At 46.7% G+C, this 15,476-nt stretch overlaps 4 protein-coding genes across 4 annotated transcripts; 1 reads left to right on the top strand and 3 right to left on the bottom strand.

Moving 5' to 3' along the window:
* Positions 1–17: 17 nt before the first annotated feature.
* RIA1 (Cytoplasmic GTPase/eEF2-like protein (ribosomal biogenesis)) lies at positions 18–4,016 on the bottom strand. Its single transcript, XM_058508603.1, has 4 exons — positions 3,846–4,016; positions 3,771–3,791; positions 2,760–3,715; positions 18–2,680 (listed from the first exon to the last, which is right to left on the bottom strand). The coding sequence occupies exons 1-4, from the start codon at positions 3,906–3,908 to the stop codon at positions 1,177–1,179; spliced, it is 2,544 nt and encodes an 847-aa protein (XP_058356290.1). The 5' UTR covers positions 3,909–4,016; the 3' UTR covers positions 18–1,176.
* Positions 4,017–4,162: 146 nt separating this feature from the next.
* On the bottom strand, positions 4,163–6,829 carry ONS95_014917 (uncharacterized protein). The gene is made up of 5 exons (XM_058508602.1): positions 6,572–6,829; positions 6,507–6,525; positions 6,217–6,451; positions 6,006–6,120; positions 4,163–5,954 (listed from the first exon to the last, which is right to left on the bottom strand). Exons 1-5 carry the CDS (start codon positions 6,707–6,709, stop codon positions 4,719–4,721), a joined length of 1,743 nt encoding a protein of 580 aa, XP_058356289.1. The 5' UTR covers positions 6,710–6,829; the 3' UTR covers positions 4,163–4,718.
* Positions 6,830–8,895: 2,066 nt separating this feature from the next.
* COX4 (Cytochrome c oxidase subunit 4) lies at positions 8,896–9,741 on the top strand (the record flags this gene model as incomplete). The annotated part of the gene is made up of 5 exons (XM_058508601.1): positions 8,896–8,986; positions 9,042–9,101; positions 9,174–9,332; positions 9,410–9,510; positions 9,565–9,741. 5 exons carry the CDS (start codon positions 8,896–8,898, stop codon positions 9,739–9,741), a joined length of 588 nt encoding a protein of 195 aa, XP_058356288.1.
* A 2,265-nt stretch (positions 9,742–12,006) lies between these two features.
* ONS95_014915 (uncharacterized protein) lies at positions 12,007–14,924 on the bottom strand. The gene is made up of 2 exons (XM_058508600.1): positions 14,529–14,924; positions 12,007–14,474 (listed from the first exon to the last, which is right to left on the bottom strand). Exon 2 carries the CDS (start codon positions 14,390–14,392, stop codon positions 12,227–12,229), a length of 2,166 nt encoding a protein of 721 aa, XP_058356287.1. The 5' UTR covers positions 14,393–14,474; positions 14,529–14,924; the 3' UTR covers positions 12,007–12,226.
* Positions 14,925–15,476: the final 552 nt, after the last annotated feature.

Genomic DNA, 15,476 nt, shown 5'->3' with positions numbered 1-15,476 from the left:
CTTGAGGACACAGTTCAATGTTGATGATACGGGGACGCTCGTAATTAGGTTGATCTGAGCTCATTGTCTGTCGGGTATGGGGTGCTGCTGATGTATGCATGTCAGTGGAGAGATAGTCCCGGCTGCTGTTGAAGTTCAGAATCATTCTTTTAAATCTTTAAATACGTGCGTATTTGCACAGTAGGAAAGAGGAATCATGAGATGGTAACACAGCAGATCTTTATCAGACAACTATTAATCGTGAGAGTATGGCAATTAAGCCTGCTGAATCATCGACAACGGCAGTTTTAGAATCTCACAGATTCACAATGGTATATTCGCTGGAGACATCTCTTGAAAAACGAACAGACCCCAAAACCAACCTCCAAATGTGCACTTCATCTCTTCAAAGTCTTCTGTTTCTCAGCATCCTTCACGAGTTTCTTTCCACTGACCATCAACCCTTTCCGCTTCCTTACGCTATCCATATATCTCTTAGCCACATTTTCCTTATCAGCTAGCTCACCCAGATCTTCCAAGTCATCTTCTGTGAATGGTACCCAGAATGGATCTTCATCAAGAATCTCGTAGCCTTGGAAAATCAGTTGCGGTGACGCAGCTCCAGAAGTTCGTTTGCGAATTTCGTCACTGAAACCGAATGACTCTGCAACGGGGAGGAGTGATTGGATTGTGAAGAACGGTGTGCCTTCGTTCATTGCTTCTGACTGAACGCGGCCACGTCGACGAGTGAGAACGTCGTAGACGCGTCCAAGGACTTCGGCTAGGACGAATTTAGTCTTTATCAAGAGCGACCGAAATCGGTAGACTTACTGCTAGCTTGAATTTCGCAGGAATACATCGCAAGTAATAGCCGAGGACTCCAGTCCAAAAACCCTTGCCGCATAGCTTGCTGCACAGTCTTAATTACCTCACCGGTAAGACGACCAAGCTTGTCACGGGCTGAAGATTCGTCATCTGTCGAGGGAATTACGGTGACTTCTTCAAGGAACACAGCAATACCTTGCACCGGTTCGTTGCACATGGGTCCTTGAGCAGTTGCGAGCTGGAAAGCATAACTTATTTTGTCCGAAAAGTCCTGTGCTTGCAATGTATCGCCGACCGTGTGATCCTTTTCATCTCCAGCTTCTCGGAGGCTATCGAAATTAGTTAAATGGTCCCAACATGTATCAGGTTGACTCACAATCGTCCACAGATACCATCTTTCGTCGTATCTATGAGAAGATTTGGTCCAGTTCTTCGAGGCCCAAATGCTGTGATCTGCTCAACAGCATTTGCCCAAATATCTCGTTGGCCCTTCACACCCTCAAATGTGGCCTGGAGTTGTTTCTTGAATTCTGGAAGAGACAAAACCTTCTTACTATCTATTACGTCGTCAATGTCCTCCCCATCCGAGTCTTCCTTGTCCGTATCTACGTCAATACCCTTCTCAGCTGCCTGCCGATCAGAGTACAGTCGTTTGATAGCACTCGAATTCTTTGACAAGAACTCAGACACTTGGGTGGGCAAAGGTCGTACATTTAATCGAATGGTAACTTGTTTCGAAGTTGTTACTGCGACAACGGTCCCTCTTCCCAACTCCTTATTCGCAGGCGGCTTCATCTCCTCTGCTCGAATAATTGTCTCACGATAAGGAACAATTGGTTCACCTGCCTGGATCTCGCACTTGGCGAATCTTTCTCGCAGATCAGTTAAGCAACGCTCAAGATGTAGCTCTCCAGCTGTCAAGAGTACATGCTCACCGCTCTCAAACTGCTCGTACTCAGCGCAAGGATCGCTTTGTACGAGCAGTTTGAGACCATTGATCATTTTGTCCAGGTCGGCTGGACTAACAGGCTCTAGAGCGACCCTGACGATTGGTTTTGAAGCCATGTTGACACCAGCGAGATTGACACTACCTTCGAGTTGACTACAGATGGTTCCGGATTTAAGGACATGGCCTTCCAAGCCACCGATACCGAAAACAACACCAGCAGGTACTGATGTCAGAGGCTCAAGGCCCCGCCCCATCAGTAGATACAAGGCCGTGACTGTAACCTTCTGTGGCTCCGGGGCATGACGGGGATTTTCTGGTGTGAACTTCGGTGGCAGAACATATACCGAGTCGCCAACCGACAAAGTTCCAGAATAGATCCTAGCGAACCCGATGAGATGTTCTCTGTCAGCTTGCTTTTCCTCTTCGGCAGTCGGATCTTCAAGGCTGGTAGCTCCGATTGCATCTGTGAGGCCACCAACTGAGTCTGACGCATCGCCATTCTCTAATGCTTGGGCTCTGGCGATCTCTGCCCGTTTTCTGCGACCCATTTCCCTTGCTTCTTCCGGACTTAGAGCACCACGACGCTTATTCTCTGGCAGCTCACTCTCCGGTATCGAAACCATTTTACTGATATATGCTACCACCGGGTCACTCGTAGAACTCTTTGATTTGACCATAGCGTTTCGAATTACTGGGTCGACGAAAGTAAAGCCAGGCGAATCATCGATGAGTGCTGGTAACCTTTCTTTTTGAGCGGCTGGCGGTGATGGCAGCGACTCGATGACAGAGACCAGGAGCGCTGTAGAAAGAGGCAACCAAGCGCTGAAAAGCGTAGTAAGAATGGCTCGAGGATCTCTTGATCGCGTAATGTGGGGAGGGAGGGTAATGTTCAGCGACTTGATAATCTTTTCAGTCATTGCAGGGTCACTAAGATTGGCGTGTTAGATGTTTTGTCCAAACCGGTTCCTTAAGTATACATTCGGAGGAGGAAAAGAAATCCACGCACCCCTTGCCCTTATCTCCACCTGATGTGGCTTGATATACAGCCCATATTTGATCGAGGACCAGTTGGACAAACATAGGCTTAAGATTTCGACCTTTCAGATGCTTTTGTCCCAACACCTTTTTTGTCTTGGGATCTAGATAAAAGTCTCCCCAGAGCACTTTCTCCATGGCTGTTCGCTTGATTCCTAACTTTTTCTCGTATAAACTGGCAAATTGCCTTACCGTAAAAGCCCAGCCATCAATAGCACTGCTGAATATGACATTGTTCTTCTCCGGTGCAAAGTATATATCCTCGTCATCCTTCTCCTCGAACTCATTATTCGTAGTAGCAATGTTTTCGGTATCAATAGATGTGGTTCCATTTATTGCTTCTCGGTCGGCTTTCTCCTTCTCTTTTGCAGCGGCAGCAGCAATTCTCTCGTCGACTCTTTCTCTCCAATTCAGATCTTCTTCCATTCTCTCTCCCTGGAAGAAGCTCCCAAGCACGGCATTAACTTGTTCCAGTAATTTGTTCAGATGTATGTATGCCTCTCCTGGGGTCATCTTCAACTCTGTGATGAGTCTGTCCATTTTATTGATCACCAATAATGGCTTCATGTGCTCTACCCATGTTTGTCGCAACACGGTCACAGTCTGGCTGCACACGCCTTCCACAGCATCCACTAGGACAACAGCACCGTCGCAGAGACGTGATGCAGTCGAGACCTCGCTGCTGAAATCAATGTGCCCCGGCGAATCAATCAAATTGATCAAGTACTCTTTTTGTTCTGGTGTAGCATCTGGCGCAGATCTTCGGAGCATCGAGAAAAAAAGGGATATGGCAGACGACTCCATAGTAATCCCTCGAGTCTGTTCGTCTGGTCGAGAATCGAGGTATCTGATCTTGCCTGCAAGCTTGGGTGAAATGATGCCATTTGTGGCGATGAGCGCATCGGTGAGAGATGTTTTTCCATGATCCTACCCAAGATATCAGTACTTTCTCATAGCGCATGGGCCTAGAAGGGGTACTTACAACGTGTGCTAATATACAGATCTCGAGTTGTTGTCAGCGCAAAAGAGAAAATGACCCCGCCATCGTGAAACTTACATTTCTGATGCCGTCTGGATTTCGTTGCAAAGCAACCAACTTCTCTGGATTCACGACAGGCATATTGAAGACTAACCTGCAGAAAGAAGAAAAGAAGAAAGTGTGAAAAACGGAGGCGAGGGCGGTTTGCTGATTCCCGTGTTGGGAAGTGACGGGGACCTGGGATTTATTTCCCACGGCCAGCTCGACTCACCATGAGTCGAAATTGCCATTTACCCCGCCATATCACGTGATCTCAAAAGTCGATTTTTCCCTTTATTTCCAGATTCCACTCTCATTTTATGGTGTTATGAACGAGACGCTTCACGGTGGATAGAGTTAGCTTGGGTTTCTGTACCGCCTAGGTAGCATCTGTGAATTATTGAAAGTTCTTACTGTGAAATTGCCGTAAAAGCGCCTTGAGGACTACAGAATCGATGATGAGGTGAAACACTCAAGATTGTCGCACGAAGACAGATCACAGCTTGGTGATGGCAGGTCTTGTTGAAATTTGATTGACAGTGAGTTGGGGGAGCAGTCTGGTATATTGGCCTTTGCACCCACACACAGAAATGTAAATATTTTGATAAGATATGATAAGCGAGACGAAAAAGGGGTCAACTGGTTGTCCAGCGATGATGTTAGCAATTAACAATACGTGGCTTCACACCTCACGATTATGGCCTGAGAGACTCTCCAGCTATCAGTTGCGATCCCTCAATGTCATAAATGTCTTTGATTTGAACACCTTGCCAGTTTCCACCAGCTTTCCGTCGATCTTGTGTTGGTGGTAGAAGTCTAAAAGCATGAGCAACCCGTCAAAAAAGCTTGTCAGCATCATACCATGTTCAACCTCTCATCAACATAGGATCTCTGTCCAAGCAGACCTGACCTTCACCATGCGGGGAAAGCACCTCCATCTCCCCTCAAGTCACTTCCTGCCGAGTAGATCACCTGTCCTTCCTCCACCAGCGATCGAATAATCTGACCTCTTCCAAATAAACTTCTCTTCATACCTCTCACAAGCTCTACATTATGTCCCATACTTTTCAGCTCTTTGACGACTTTCACGTCGATTCCATCTTCAAGGTAAACAACATGCCCAGTGACCTCGCCAGCATCAGGCATTCCAGCACCAATGCAGAATCTCGGAGCGTCGAGAGCTGTCTGTGGGCTGTGCTTGAAAGCCAATTGATTGAGTAGCACTTGAACATGACCTTGAGGTTGCATAAACCCACCCATCACTCCATATACAGAATGTAGGCTACCGTCATCCTTGTTCGTTACCAGAGCAGGAATAATAGTGTGGTAAGGACGCTTCCTTGGCGCAAGAACATTAGGATGGTCATTTTGCAAACTAAAATTTGCCCCACGGTTTTGAAGTGTCAGACCGCATCCATTTGGAATAGCGGCCATACCGAAGCCCCCATAGTTCGAGTTGATAAATGATATTGCGTTACCATCACGATCGCTGACTGCGAAGTAGACAGTGTCTGAGTGGTTGTGAGCAGGACTACCGTGGTGCTGAACATTTGAGGCTTTCTTAGGGTCGAAAAGCTTTGATCGCTCGGCCAGATAGTCGCGTGAGATGAGTTGCTTGGTTGGAACATCGACTTCGTTAGGATCCGTCACCCACCATGTAGCGTCCGCAAACGAGATGTGAAGTGCTTCGACAAGAGCATGTAGATATTCTGTCGAGTTGTGATCCATGTCTGTGATCCTCGGAATTTTCCCTCCTCGTTCTAATTCTTCTAATATGCCGAGGGCCATCAAGGCAACAATGCCTTGTCCATTTGGTGGATGCTCCCATACTTCGACTTGATCCCTGAAAGCCAATGAAATCGGGTCTACTCTTTCAGTACCGAGCTCCATATGATGGACCAAATCTTCCAGCTCAAGGTGGCCGCCAAGGTCTTGAACCACTTTCACAATCTCGTTTGCAATCCTTCCAGTGTAGAATCCTTTCTTACCTTCTTTACCAAGCGTTCGAAAGGTTCTGGCTAGGTTTGGATTCTTGAAGAGCTCGCCGGCTTTTGGAGCACGGTAACCATCAGGAGCAGAAGAATCTTTCTTCAGCATCTCTGCGAAGTTAGGCGAGGCTTTTCTGAGCTTATTCTCACCTGAGGCCCACTAAAAGCCATGGTTAGTGATTTTTTCCCATGAGATCAGCTTGATACTTACAAATTGAGCCGTGAGCTCAGATACTGGAAATCCGTTTTCACCCATCTCAGCTGCTGGAGCTAGGATTTCTGCCAGGGAGACTTTTCCGGATCCAAACATGTCAACTGTATCAACCCTACTCAGCTGTTAGTCTGGATATTAAGCAAAATGACTTCACATAAACAAAGCGTTCTGGTTGATGAAGCGGTAAATAAGTCAGAGGTGTACTCACCAGCCTGCGGGGGCACCGGGAACGGTGACAGAATGGACGCTTGTCATCGGAATCTCGCCAATCTCACCCTCTCGAAGGTTAAGATCTGCCCGTATTCTCTCAAGTGTAATCTTTCCACCAGATCGACCTGAACCATTCAAAGCAGACACCTTCTTGGTCTTGGCGTCAAAATACAAGCAAAACATATCGCCTCCAATACCGGTACTACAAGGCTCGGTCATATTCAGCCCGGCAGCTAGAATCATTAGCTATGAAAATGCAAGTAATTGTCTTGCTTGCTTCTCACGAACCTACAGCCACAGCAGCATCCTATTTTGTCAGCGTTGAACGAATACAGAGTCAATAAATCACTTACAGCGGCATTGCCTCCAGACGCCAAGATCTTCAACCCACAAGTGGCTGCCAGAGGTTGTGTGCAGGCCACTATTCCATTCGTGGAGTGGACGACGCTTCTTCTGCTTGAGAAGGGAATGAAGCTTGACTGCGAAGCCATTGCGATTATGTGATTCCAAAGCTTTGAGTAGGTATCAGGTCTGATTAATTAACATTGGTCTCTTTCGTATGTTTCCTGATGACGAGAATGCTTCTTCAGGCGAAATTTCACGGACCATGAAATGGGCGAGGACATAGTTTCCGACGGGGAAGCAAGCCCACTCTTGAACTGCTGCACCGAACCGAGAGTCAATGTGACGTGAGTTTGATTGGTTGACCATTGAGAACCCGAGACATGTGAGCTAAAATCGAACGGCTTTATAATATTTTGAAAGAGTTTCTCTTGCTATTGGCCCTGTAGACATGCTTATCGAGCATATAGCATTCATTATTGTCTAGTAAGCTGGCTGCTAATACGCGTTAAGCTTGCTGGAGAAGACTTCTATGCAGATGAGAAACCTCTAAGTTTCTTGAACTCGAACGCAAATTACAATGATCATCACGAACTTAATATCATGGTCAATCTGTTCCCTGCTACCTAATAATCTACTATAATGCAGTATCATCATTATGCACTCGCTCGAGGAGGTCCTTCTTCACCAATGCCGCCTAGATTCGTTCCAACGCTTTGAATGTAAAACTTACCACCGACAAGTTCCAAATCGTACTTGTCAACAAACTGCTACAGCTTCAGACTGGCAATCGTCAACGGGAGATCAAGCGGCTAATTGAAATTCTTGGACTCTCCTTGGTCTAAAAGAGGAGCTGGGTTTTGACACACTCGAACAGTTCTAGCATTATCTGTGACACAATCTGGCTAGGCATCTTCGATAGCAAGATATATGAAACTCGTTACAACGGCGCTTGAACAGTATCATCTTGCCCGGGGGATCAGGATCCATAATCAGCTTGAGGTAACTTTGTTGTCTTTAGGTCGTAGCCTTGTTCAGCACTGAAAGTGAGGTAGGCTCTGAGACAGTCTCTGCTTGATGCCAGCTTATCCATGGTATATGCTCAAAGCAAGATAAGCAAAACACCGATTCAAGCACTCAAGTCGACATTGGTAACCATATAATGCGAAGACCTTGACTCTGGGCTCAAAGAAAGGGACAGTATCGACAGTGATGTCAGCAGTGGAAAAGTCATCCTAACCCTTGCCGCCTCTGTAGAATTGATGGATGTGTAAGTGAGATGGGGACAGCGGAGGACAGCGTCACCAACTACACATGTCTGTGTTTTCTGGAGATGGATGGGTGGAAGTTAGCCATTCCTGCGATCCTGTATACCCTACAGAATTCCCTCCAATATGCAAGTATCTGGAGAGCATGATGTGTTGCTTCTCCCGACAGATGGCTCGACAACTGAAGAGATGAGGAGCTCACTGCCTCTCTGAGAGGACAAGGGCTTCCAATGTAAGATTATCAAGCTGATCCGGAGAACACAAGTCGAATAGTTGGATGGATCTTTGGCTAAGGGATAGTCGTGTTGATACTCAAGATCTAAACGCATACTCCCGGGGCAATAGAACCACAGACTTCAAGATGAGGCCGTGAACTGTCTGTTCCCAAGTAAAAAGAAAAAATTACAAGGCTAGCCAAGTCAAGGGACCAGCGTAAAGGCGAAAAGCCTCCAACTTACTTTGCCCAAACCTGTATCTAAGATCTCCCGATAAGCGTTCAGAAAATAGTCAAATCCTTCTGAGTCAGCAAATTCTAGCTCTTCCGCCCTCTGCACTCGTTGAAGCATAATAACCTTTTGCTGAATGACTGCCGTCCAACAACAGTGACGAAACCGATTGCATAGGAGAAGCAAGCAGCTTTCCGCTTCTTTTGTTCATAATCGCGAGAAGAACATCGAGGAAAGAAGGAACAGTAGGTATGTAAAGACAAGAGTGGATCGGCCTCGAGTAGGTATTCTTGCCAATACTGTTGCCAAGTCTGCCTGGTGAGTTTGGGATGATTGCACATTAATGGCGAAATTTGGTAGGACTAGGCTCTCTCTGGTTGTAAAGTAGATCGCAATCCAATGGCCACATTATGATTCGAACCCCTAAGTACTCCGTCAAAGACAAACATTGGGAGCACTCCCAGAAATTTCAGTCTGAATCATCCCAAATGTCGAGCTTCCTAGTAATAACCACACAGTCACGTGTCTCACTAGTGGAGCTCGGCTAGCTTGGAATCGGGATTCTTCAACCTCACGATCTTACGATGCTCCCAATCGAAGAACAACTCAATTGAAGCCGCCATGTTTCTCTCACGCCCTGCCTTCGCTGCCGCCCGCAGAGCGGCAGTCAGCCCCATGATCAAGCGCAGCTTCACAAGCTCCATTGTGCGCAGTACGACCCCCCATCGTGCCCCAATCTCCCGGATCGTCCTAACCGGCTGTTACAGGAGAAGCAGCACCTACACCTGCCAGCGGATCCAACGATGGCAAGATCAAGAAGTTCCAGGGTACGATACAGATCTGTGACTCCGAGGGAGCTCGTTGGGAGGGAAGGGTCGGTTACTGATGGGCAATACTAGATATTAAGAGCGAGGCCGATCTCATCGGCCCTGGTGCCGTGCCAGGAACCATTCCCACCGATCTCGAGCAGGCTACTGGTTTGGACCGACTGGAAATATTGGGAAAGATGCAGGGCGTTGACATCTTCGACATGAAGCCATTGGATGCTTCTCGCCTGGGTATGCTATAAATCAGCCCATAGCTGGAAAGGGGAACACACTGGCTTGGAAGGTCAATTGCTGATGGATGATTGTAGGCACGCTCGACAACCCAATTGTTGTCAAGTCCTTCGGTGATGAGCAGTATGCCGGGTGTACTGGTTTCCCGGCCGACTCTCACAATGTTATCTGGCTCACGGTACGTTCTGCTGGACGCGTTGATTTGATGCAGGAGCTAACAGTAAGGAAATAGATGTCCCGGGAGCGCCCAATCGAGAGATGTCCTGAATGTGGCAACGTCTTGAAGATGGATTATGTCGGCCCACAAGAAGACCCCCACGCTCACGATGCCCACGGACACGGCGACCACGGTCACGCATACGAGGAGCCAAAAACCTTTGCCGATTTCGTTCGCCCCGAGTACAGATAGAGGATGGGATGTGCAATTTTGAGAGGGAGTGGATGGGTTGGTAGATTGTAGAATAGTGGTCAATTGAGGTTTCCGTTTCGCGATTTCGAAGCCCAGTAAGCGGCTAAGTTTCATTGCTTGCTAGGTTTAACTCCATAAGTCCCAGTGGTTTGCAATCCCCACATTCGAATTTTGTCCATCTGGTGCGCTATTCGCCATGCTATGGAAGCAATAACCCCATTTCCGTATCAGTGAGTTCAGATCATTTTTACACATCTCTCTTTTGTCGTGCTATAATAAATGCGTTGGTCTCTCGAGCTCTGGAGAATTTGCTTCCCATTCAGTGTCTGCAAACATATCAGAGAGGCTCACCTCAAGGAGTCCAGGCCGCTCGCCCATGGAGGATTTGCAATCAGGTCAAACTGCTTGACAACATTCCGAAGTCTGGTGTTCCTTCAAGAACTTTTTCTCGTTGCGCCATATGATATCATTTGTCAGGCGTATTTATTTGCGAATTTGGTAGCCTGTTGGTATATCTGGTTCCGTTCCTTGAAAAATTCCTGAAGTGACGGAACGTCTCACAAGGTTGAAGACGTGCTTAAATATAGACAACGCGTATAGAGGGCTTTGTGTCGTTATATGCGGTTAGCGACCAATCATTTGTAAAGCCGTTCACAAGAATTTGGTATAACCCTCAGCACGGCTATTGATGCGCAAGAAAAAGGGTTGAATTTATGGGTAACGATGATGGACGTATGAAGGTTGGCGCTGGAGGACTCATTAGTTCTTCGACAAAAAGATACTGGCATGCCAATTGTTGCATCGCAATGTCCTCAGTATTTCCCACAAAAACGTTCTTCAAATACAGTATTTTTAAAACCTCGCAGACTTACCAAAAATTACTCCGTCAATCAATGCAATCGCTTCCACCGAATGGACTAAGGTTGGTGACTCACTCAAGAAATATGTTGCAGGCTTTCTATCCATTCAGACACTTGATAAGCTCGGTCGAAGGTTCTGCATAATGTGCAACTTCTGCATCTCTAGTGGTAGCCCACTTGGCAAATCGCAAAGTGCCGGGAAGTCGTAGTGAATTGTTGTTTTTCTGTTGTAGTGTGAGATACTGCCAACCAGGTCTATACAACGTCGCCTACGTCTACAAGGTCTTAGACAACTCTTGAACCATTTCTTTGGCAGCATAGCCATGTACATACTTTCCTTCAGTTGTTCTGAATTGCTACTTTCCATTGTTCCTCTGTGGGTTTCAAACGAGTATAGGTTTTTCTATTGAGATTGATAACTTGGTATTTTACTTTCTCTATTGCTCAAGTTTAGCTTTTTCTACTAGAATTACGATGAGAAAGAAACGACACTGCGAAGTAGACTCTTAAACAGCTGCAAAACACCTTCGATAGAGTCACAATGATACAATCGCCACCACAGTCACAAGCAGAACCCTTCACACACCCTAGCACGCTGATGACCATATAAAATATGGACACAACCTTCATATCGCCCTGTTCCCAGCTCCAGATATACAGCACGAAGCTTTACCCATGACCATTTCGCCCCGGGCTTTTTACGAATGTTCCCACAGCTGCCACACCGTATATGCTCACAATACCAGCATTTGTCGTTACCCACCAGCATGTCAAACCACCCATGCTTATCCTTACTACAGTGTTAGCCTATATTGTGTTTTTTGAGGTGTTAGAAAAGAGCTTGAGATACATACACGAGCCCTGCTGGGGTGTTCTGCAGAGCGGCAGCATGTCCAGAAATTGTCCTTGAATAAACGACCTAGTGATGAACCTTTCCAGCCCTTTTTTTCGAGGTTGTCCGGATTTACATTTGGTCTGTGTTGAGGCATCGGATATTTGAATCTTGGGATGGGGGAAGTTGAGGCTGAGGTTGAATTTGAATTAGAAGTTGAAGTTGGTATGTTTTGACCGCAGGAAATACGTCTCGATTGGCAGGCATGGGTTGAGACTTATGTGATTCGAATAACAAAGATAGTATGACCGCTTTGACAGAAAGGCAACGTATCAATGGTCAAAGAGATTTTAAGGGAAAAAAGTGATTGGACCTCCCTGGAATATTCTGGGGCAGCGTACAAAGAGCTATCTGAACCACTTATCCATTTTCAGACCTCCGAATGTATCTTCATACTTGCAAGGTGAACATTCCCTTCGCTCGAGAATGTAAAACAAAGATTCACTACGATATGAGAAACAGAGGAGGTTAAACATCCATTTAAATCACGTTCAGCAGAAAGAAGTGGTACCCCTCCAGTTTCATAATATTTCAAGATAATCTCTCAAGTAATCGATCATGTGCATGCTGCAATGCTTTTAGGTGTCTCACTCTCCCAAAACACATCAAAATCCACTCCTGTTAATTCTGCTTCTTCCAGGAATAGAAGATCGTGCTATGATAGGTTCTCTGGGTGTTATTCCTTGCCGTCTGAAAACCGCCCAAACGCCATGTAAAACTCAAAATCCACCTCTCAATTCGTCTTTGGTGAACCGGTCATCTTCTTCTGGTCACCCCCAACACCAGAATCCTTTCCACGAACATCATCTGCAGGAGGTGAAGCAGATTCCCTATATCCTCGTTGAGCAGCAATAGCTTTGGCCCAAGGAGCAGCGTCTTCAGGTCTCGTCTCTGCATTAGCATGTGCAACAATGAATTCTAGAGTTGCCAACTTCTCGGTCATGGAGCTATCGACCTTGGGTATAGATGAGGCCTTGGTTGATGGGGTTGGAGCTGCCGACGCGGAAGTTGATGCAGCGTGAGCGACGACTGCAGAAAGAGAGTTACCGAGACCATGATGTTTGCCGCTGTCATTTGTCGCTCCGTAATTATCCTTGGATCCATGAGCGTTGTCACCAGCTTTGTGAGTATCGATGTTGGAAACCTTCGTAACTTCTCTCTCACCAGCAAAATGCTTCTCAATCTTGCGGCCAGGATTTTCAGCCGAGAGTCCAACCACTTCGGTCTCTCTCATATACCTGTTCCCATCTCTATGTCCAGAGACTTCATTCCCAAAAATTTGGGGCCTATGTTTCTCACCCTGTCGCTCTCCAACTGCCACCTTAGCAACAGCACTTTTCTTCAGAATCTTGGGCAGGTTGACAGACTCGAAGAACGGAATTGGTCGATTTGTATAGCCAATTGGGTGTTTAGACATAACTTTCGAAAGTCTATCCTCCTCCATTTTGCTGGGTGCCTTCTTAGAGTCCTTGACAAAATATGCCTTTGCGGGCTTCTTCTGCTCTTTTTTCTTGGACTTGGCGGATGTTTCTTCAGTAGCTTTTTTGTTAGCAGCGGAAGTTTTGACTGGAGGAGGCCGCTCGCTGGATCCCAGAACTGCGAGTCCGAAACCTGGCGATTGAGCAGGACGATAGATACCATCCACGATTATACCAGCAGAATATCTCGGAATGGCCTTCTTTGTGCGATGTATCTCGTAATCATGGAAATAGCCTTGTATTGATGCGTCAGCATTAGAATTACCTTCATCGTAAACTTCAAGCTCTTCATCACTTGAGTCATCAAGTGCACTCGGAGAAAACGGGTTGGATGGCTGCTCTTTTTGAACTTCGTTGATCTTTTGTCTATTCCTTCCGTCACCACTTTCGAGATCCTCCCATCTTGACCGGACTTTGGAATTTATATTTCTCCCTTGCCCAATATCCTTACTAGGACGAGCTGTCTTGTAACCACGAAGTAGGGAAGTCATGTCCACGTCAGATCCACCCAGTTCTTCTAAGTCTTCATTTGCGAAGGCTGACTTGGCTTCCTGATTCTTGCTCTGCACAGTTCTATTGAGGGATGATCTACTGATGGGACTGGAATCTTGAAGCTCGGGAAGCTCGCCTTCGCCGTTTGTGGCGTTGGTAGAGGAAGGTGGATCGCCATGGCTCGCCGGAAGTTTGTAATCGCGACGAGTCCACTCGGTTTCAACCTTGCGGTGAGAAGCTGGGTACTCCCATTCGCTGTTATCTTCCTCTTTGTAGTCCTGGTATCCTCGCCTCCCACCCCTGAGCCCCTCAATCTGTCTCTGATTATATTTGATTTCCTCCTCGGATGGGTACATCTCTCCTCGATGTCGACCAGATCGGGTGCCACTGCTTCTACTTGTGAGTTCATGGGTACAATGACCGATAGGATCAGCATGGACACTCAGTGTCTCTTCTGGACTGAATCCTAGAAATGCTTTTGGATCAGTCTGTGTGAAGCGGGTGGCATATCTGCTCCAACGGCTTCCAGGAGGAGAGGTAGTTTTCCGGGAGGATGTGATAGCGGCAGTGGGGGGTCTTTGTTCTGCTGAAGGTGGTCGGACAGATCGTTGGGCAGAGGTAATAGAAGATCCCAACAGCGGTTGAGACATTCGAGGAGATGCTCTCATGTGAGTCATATCGCTCTGACCTCTACTGAGAGCGCGTGCACTGAATCGATTGTAGTGGAATTGAGACAAAGCGTTCTCGGTATAGACTCTAAGCGCTGGGTATCCACCACGTCTCGTCATCTCTGCCTCCATCAAAGGAGCAAGCTCTTTCCATGTCAAGCCTGTTGTTGGGTCGTACTGTCCACTCGAAAATTGCGACTGTGGAATGATGAAGTTGACAAAGCAGTCTTTCTCCTCTTGGGTCCAGAGTGGTGCGCCCATCTCGAACAAGACTGGGGTCCTAGCTGTGGGTATTGATCTCTGTTCGAGTGGGATAAGAGACTCGGGAGGTATCAGAGTACCGCTAAAAGATGTGTTAGTAGAGAGATAACGGGTCATCTGGCGTTCAAACACTTACTTCCTTGAATAAGCAAAAGCAAAGACGCCCCTCACTGTTTGCACCTGATGTTAAGAGGAGGGAATTTCGAGAAAGCACTGGAAGCACTATGAGATTCAGATGCTTTATATGTGCTTAGCAAGGATGCCTAGGATGAAAGGGCCTTTGAAAAGTTTGCTCTTGTTTTCCGCTCGTCGAGGAAGGCGGGAGGGAGACACAGAACGCCAGATTGAGGTCCTGAAATAGTGTACTAGCATTATACTGGCGCTAGAGACAAGGTAATGCAAGTGAATAGATTGACTTGAAGTACACTCGAGGCAAATCTTAGTGTGGCTCGTTCAACGGTTCTCGATTCACTTTCCCTTTCCCACGATTGCTTTGCTTGCGATTTTGTTAGTGTCTCGAGACAGCAGACCGACCAATAGTACAAGAAAGGTTCCAACAAATCTACTTACAATTTCATAAAAATAATCAATTTCTAGTTCCATCTATGTACCATAGCACTGAAGACAGGGCCTGGGTGCAGATGGTTGTTGTTCGCTCGAGTTTTCTTGCTCAAGGGTCGAGATCCTGACAGCTCGACAGGATAATGCAGGATTATATTCCATAACCCTGCTCAATATCCGGTAACTGAGGCTAGTACCGAATTCGGAACGGGAATTTCGCTTCAACTGAATATCGCTGTCTATTAGAAAGACTTGCCGATAATTTCAGAGGTAGGTCTTGTTTACTTTAACCGAGCGGTACTAGCCCGTTGCTCGTTGCCCCGCTGCAGTGTCTTCTCTAGACACATAATCCGACTTCAAGCATAAATGCTTTCAAGGCGACAAATAATCTCAAAGACCACCTTCAAAAATATAGGAAGTACTTGGTATATGTCTGGGGTGTACTTCTCCATTTTCTAAGCCGGCGCACCTACCAATGCTTGATCGCAGCCTTTAGGAATTGCTGAAGCAGTTTTGTCCAATG

Source organism: Cadophora gregata, assembly GCF_030347475.1.
Source record: "Cadophora gregata isolate MNR1 chromosome Unknown scaffold_9, whole genome shotgun sequence".
NCBI classification, from domain to species: Eukaryota; Fungi; Ascomycota; class Leotiomycetes; order Helotiales; family Ploettnerulaceae; genus Cadophora; species Cadophora gregata.
The sequence above is the reverse complement of the archived record's forward strand: the minus strand, read 5'-3'. Positions and strand labels throughout refer to the sequence as shown.

What these genes read in the sequence shown, in the direction of transcription:
- ONS95_014917 (XM_058508602.1), bottom strand. Translation starts at nt 6,709, where the DNA reads ATGGCTTCGCAGTCAAGCTTCATTCCCTTCTCAAGCAGAAGAAGCGTC. An exon ending in CCCGGTGCCCCCGCAGGCTG is followed by an intron (nt 6,121 to 6,216) that starts GTGAGTACACCT and finishes ACAGCTGAGTAG; the next exon opens with GGTTGATACAGTTGACATGT. An exon ending in CTGAGCTCACGGCTCAATTT is followed by an intron (nt 5,955 to 6,005) that starts GTAAGTATCAAG and finishes CATGGCTTTTAG; the next exon opens with TGGGCCTCAGGTGAGAATAA.
- ONS95_014915 (XM_058508600.1), bottom strand. Translation starts at nt 14,392, where the DNA reads ATGGGCGCACCACTCTGGACCCAAGAGGAGAAAGACTGCTTTGTCAAC.
- RIA1 (XM_058508603.1), bottom strand. Translation starts at nt 3,908, where the DNA reads ATGCCTGTCGTGAATCCAGAGAAGTTGGTTGCTTTGCAACGAAATCCA. An exon ending in ATCCAGACGGCATCAGAAAT is followed by an intron (nt 3,792 to 3,845) that starts GTAAGTTTCACG and finishes CAACAACTCGAG; the next exon opens with ATCTGTATATTAGCACACGT. An exon ending in TCTGTATATTAGCACACGTT is followed by an intron (nt 3,716 to 3,770) that starts GTAAGTACCCCT and finishes TATCTTGGGTAG; the next exon opens with GATCATGGAAAAACATCTCT.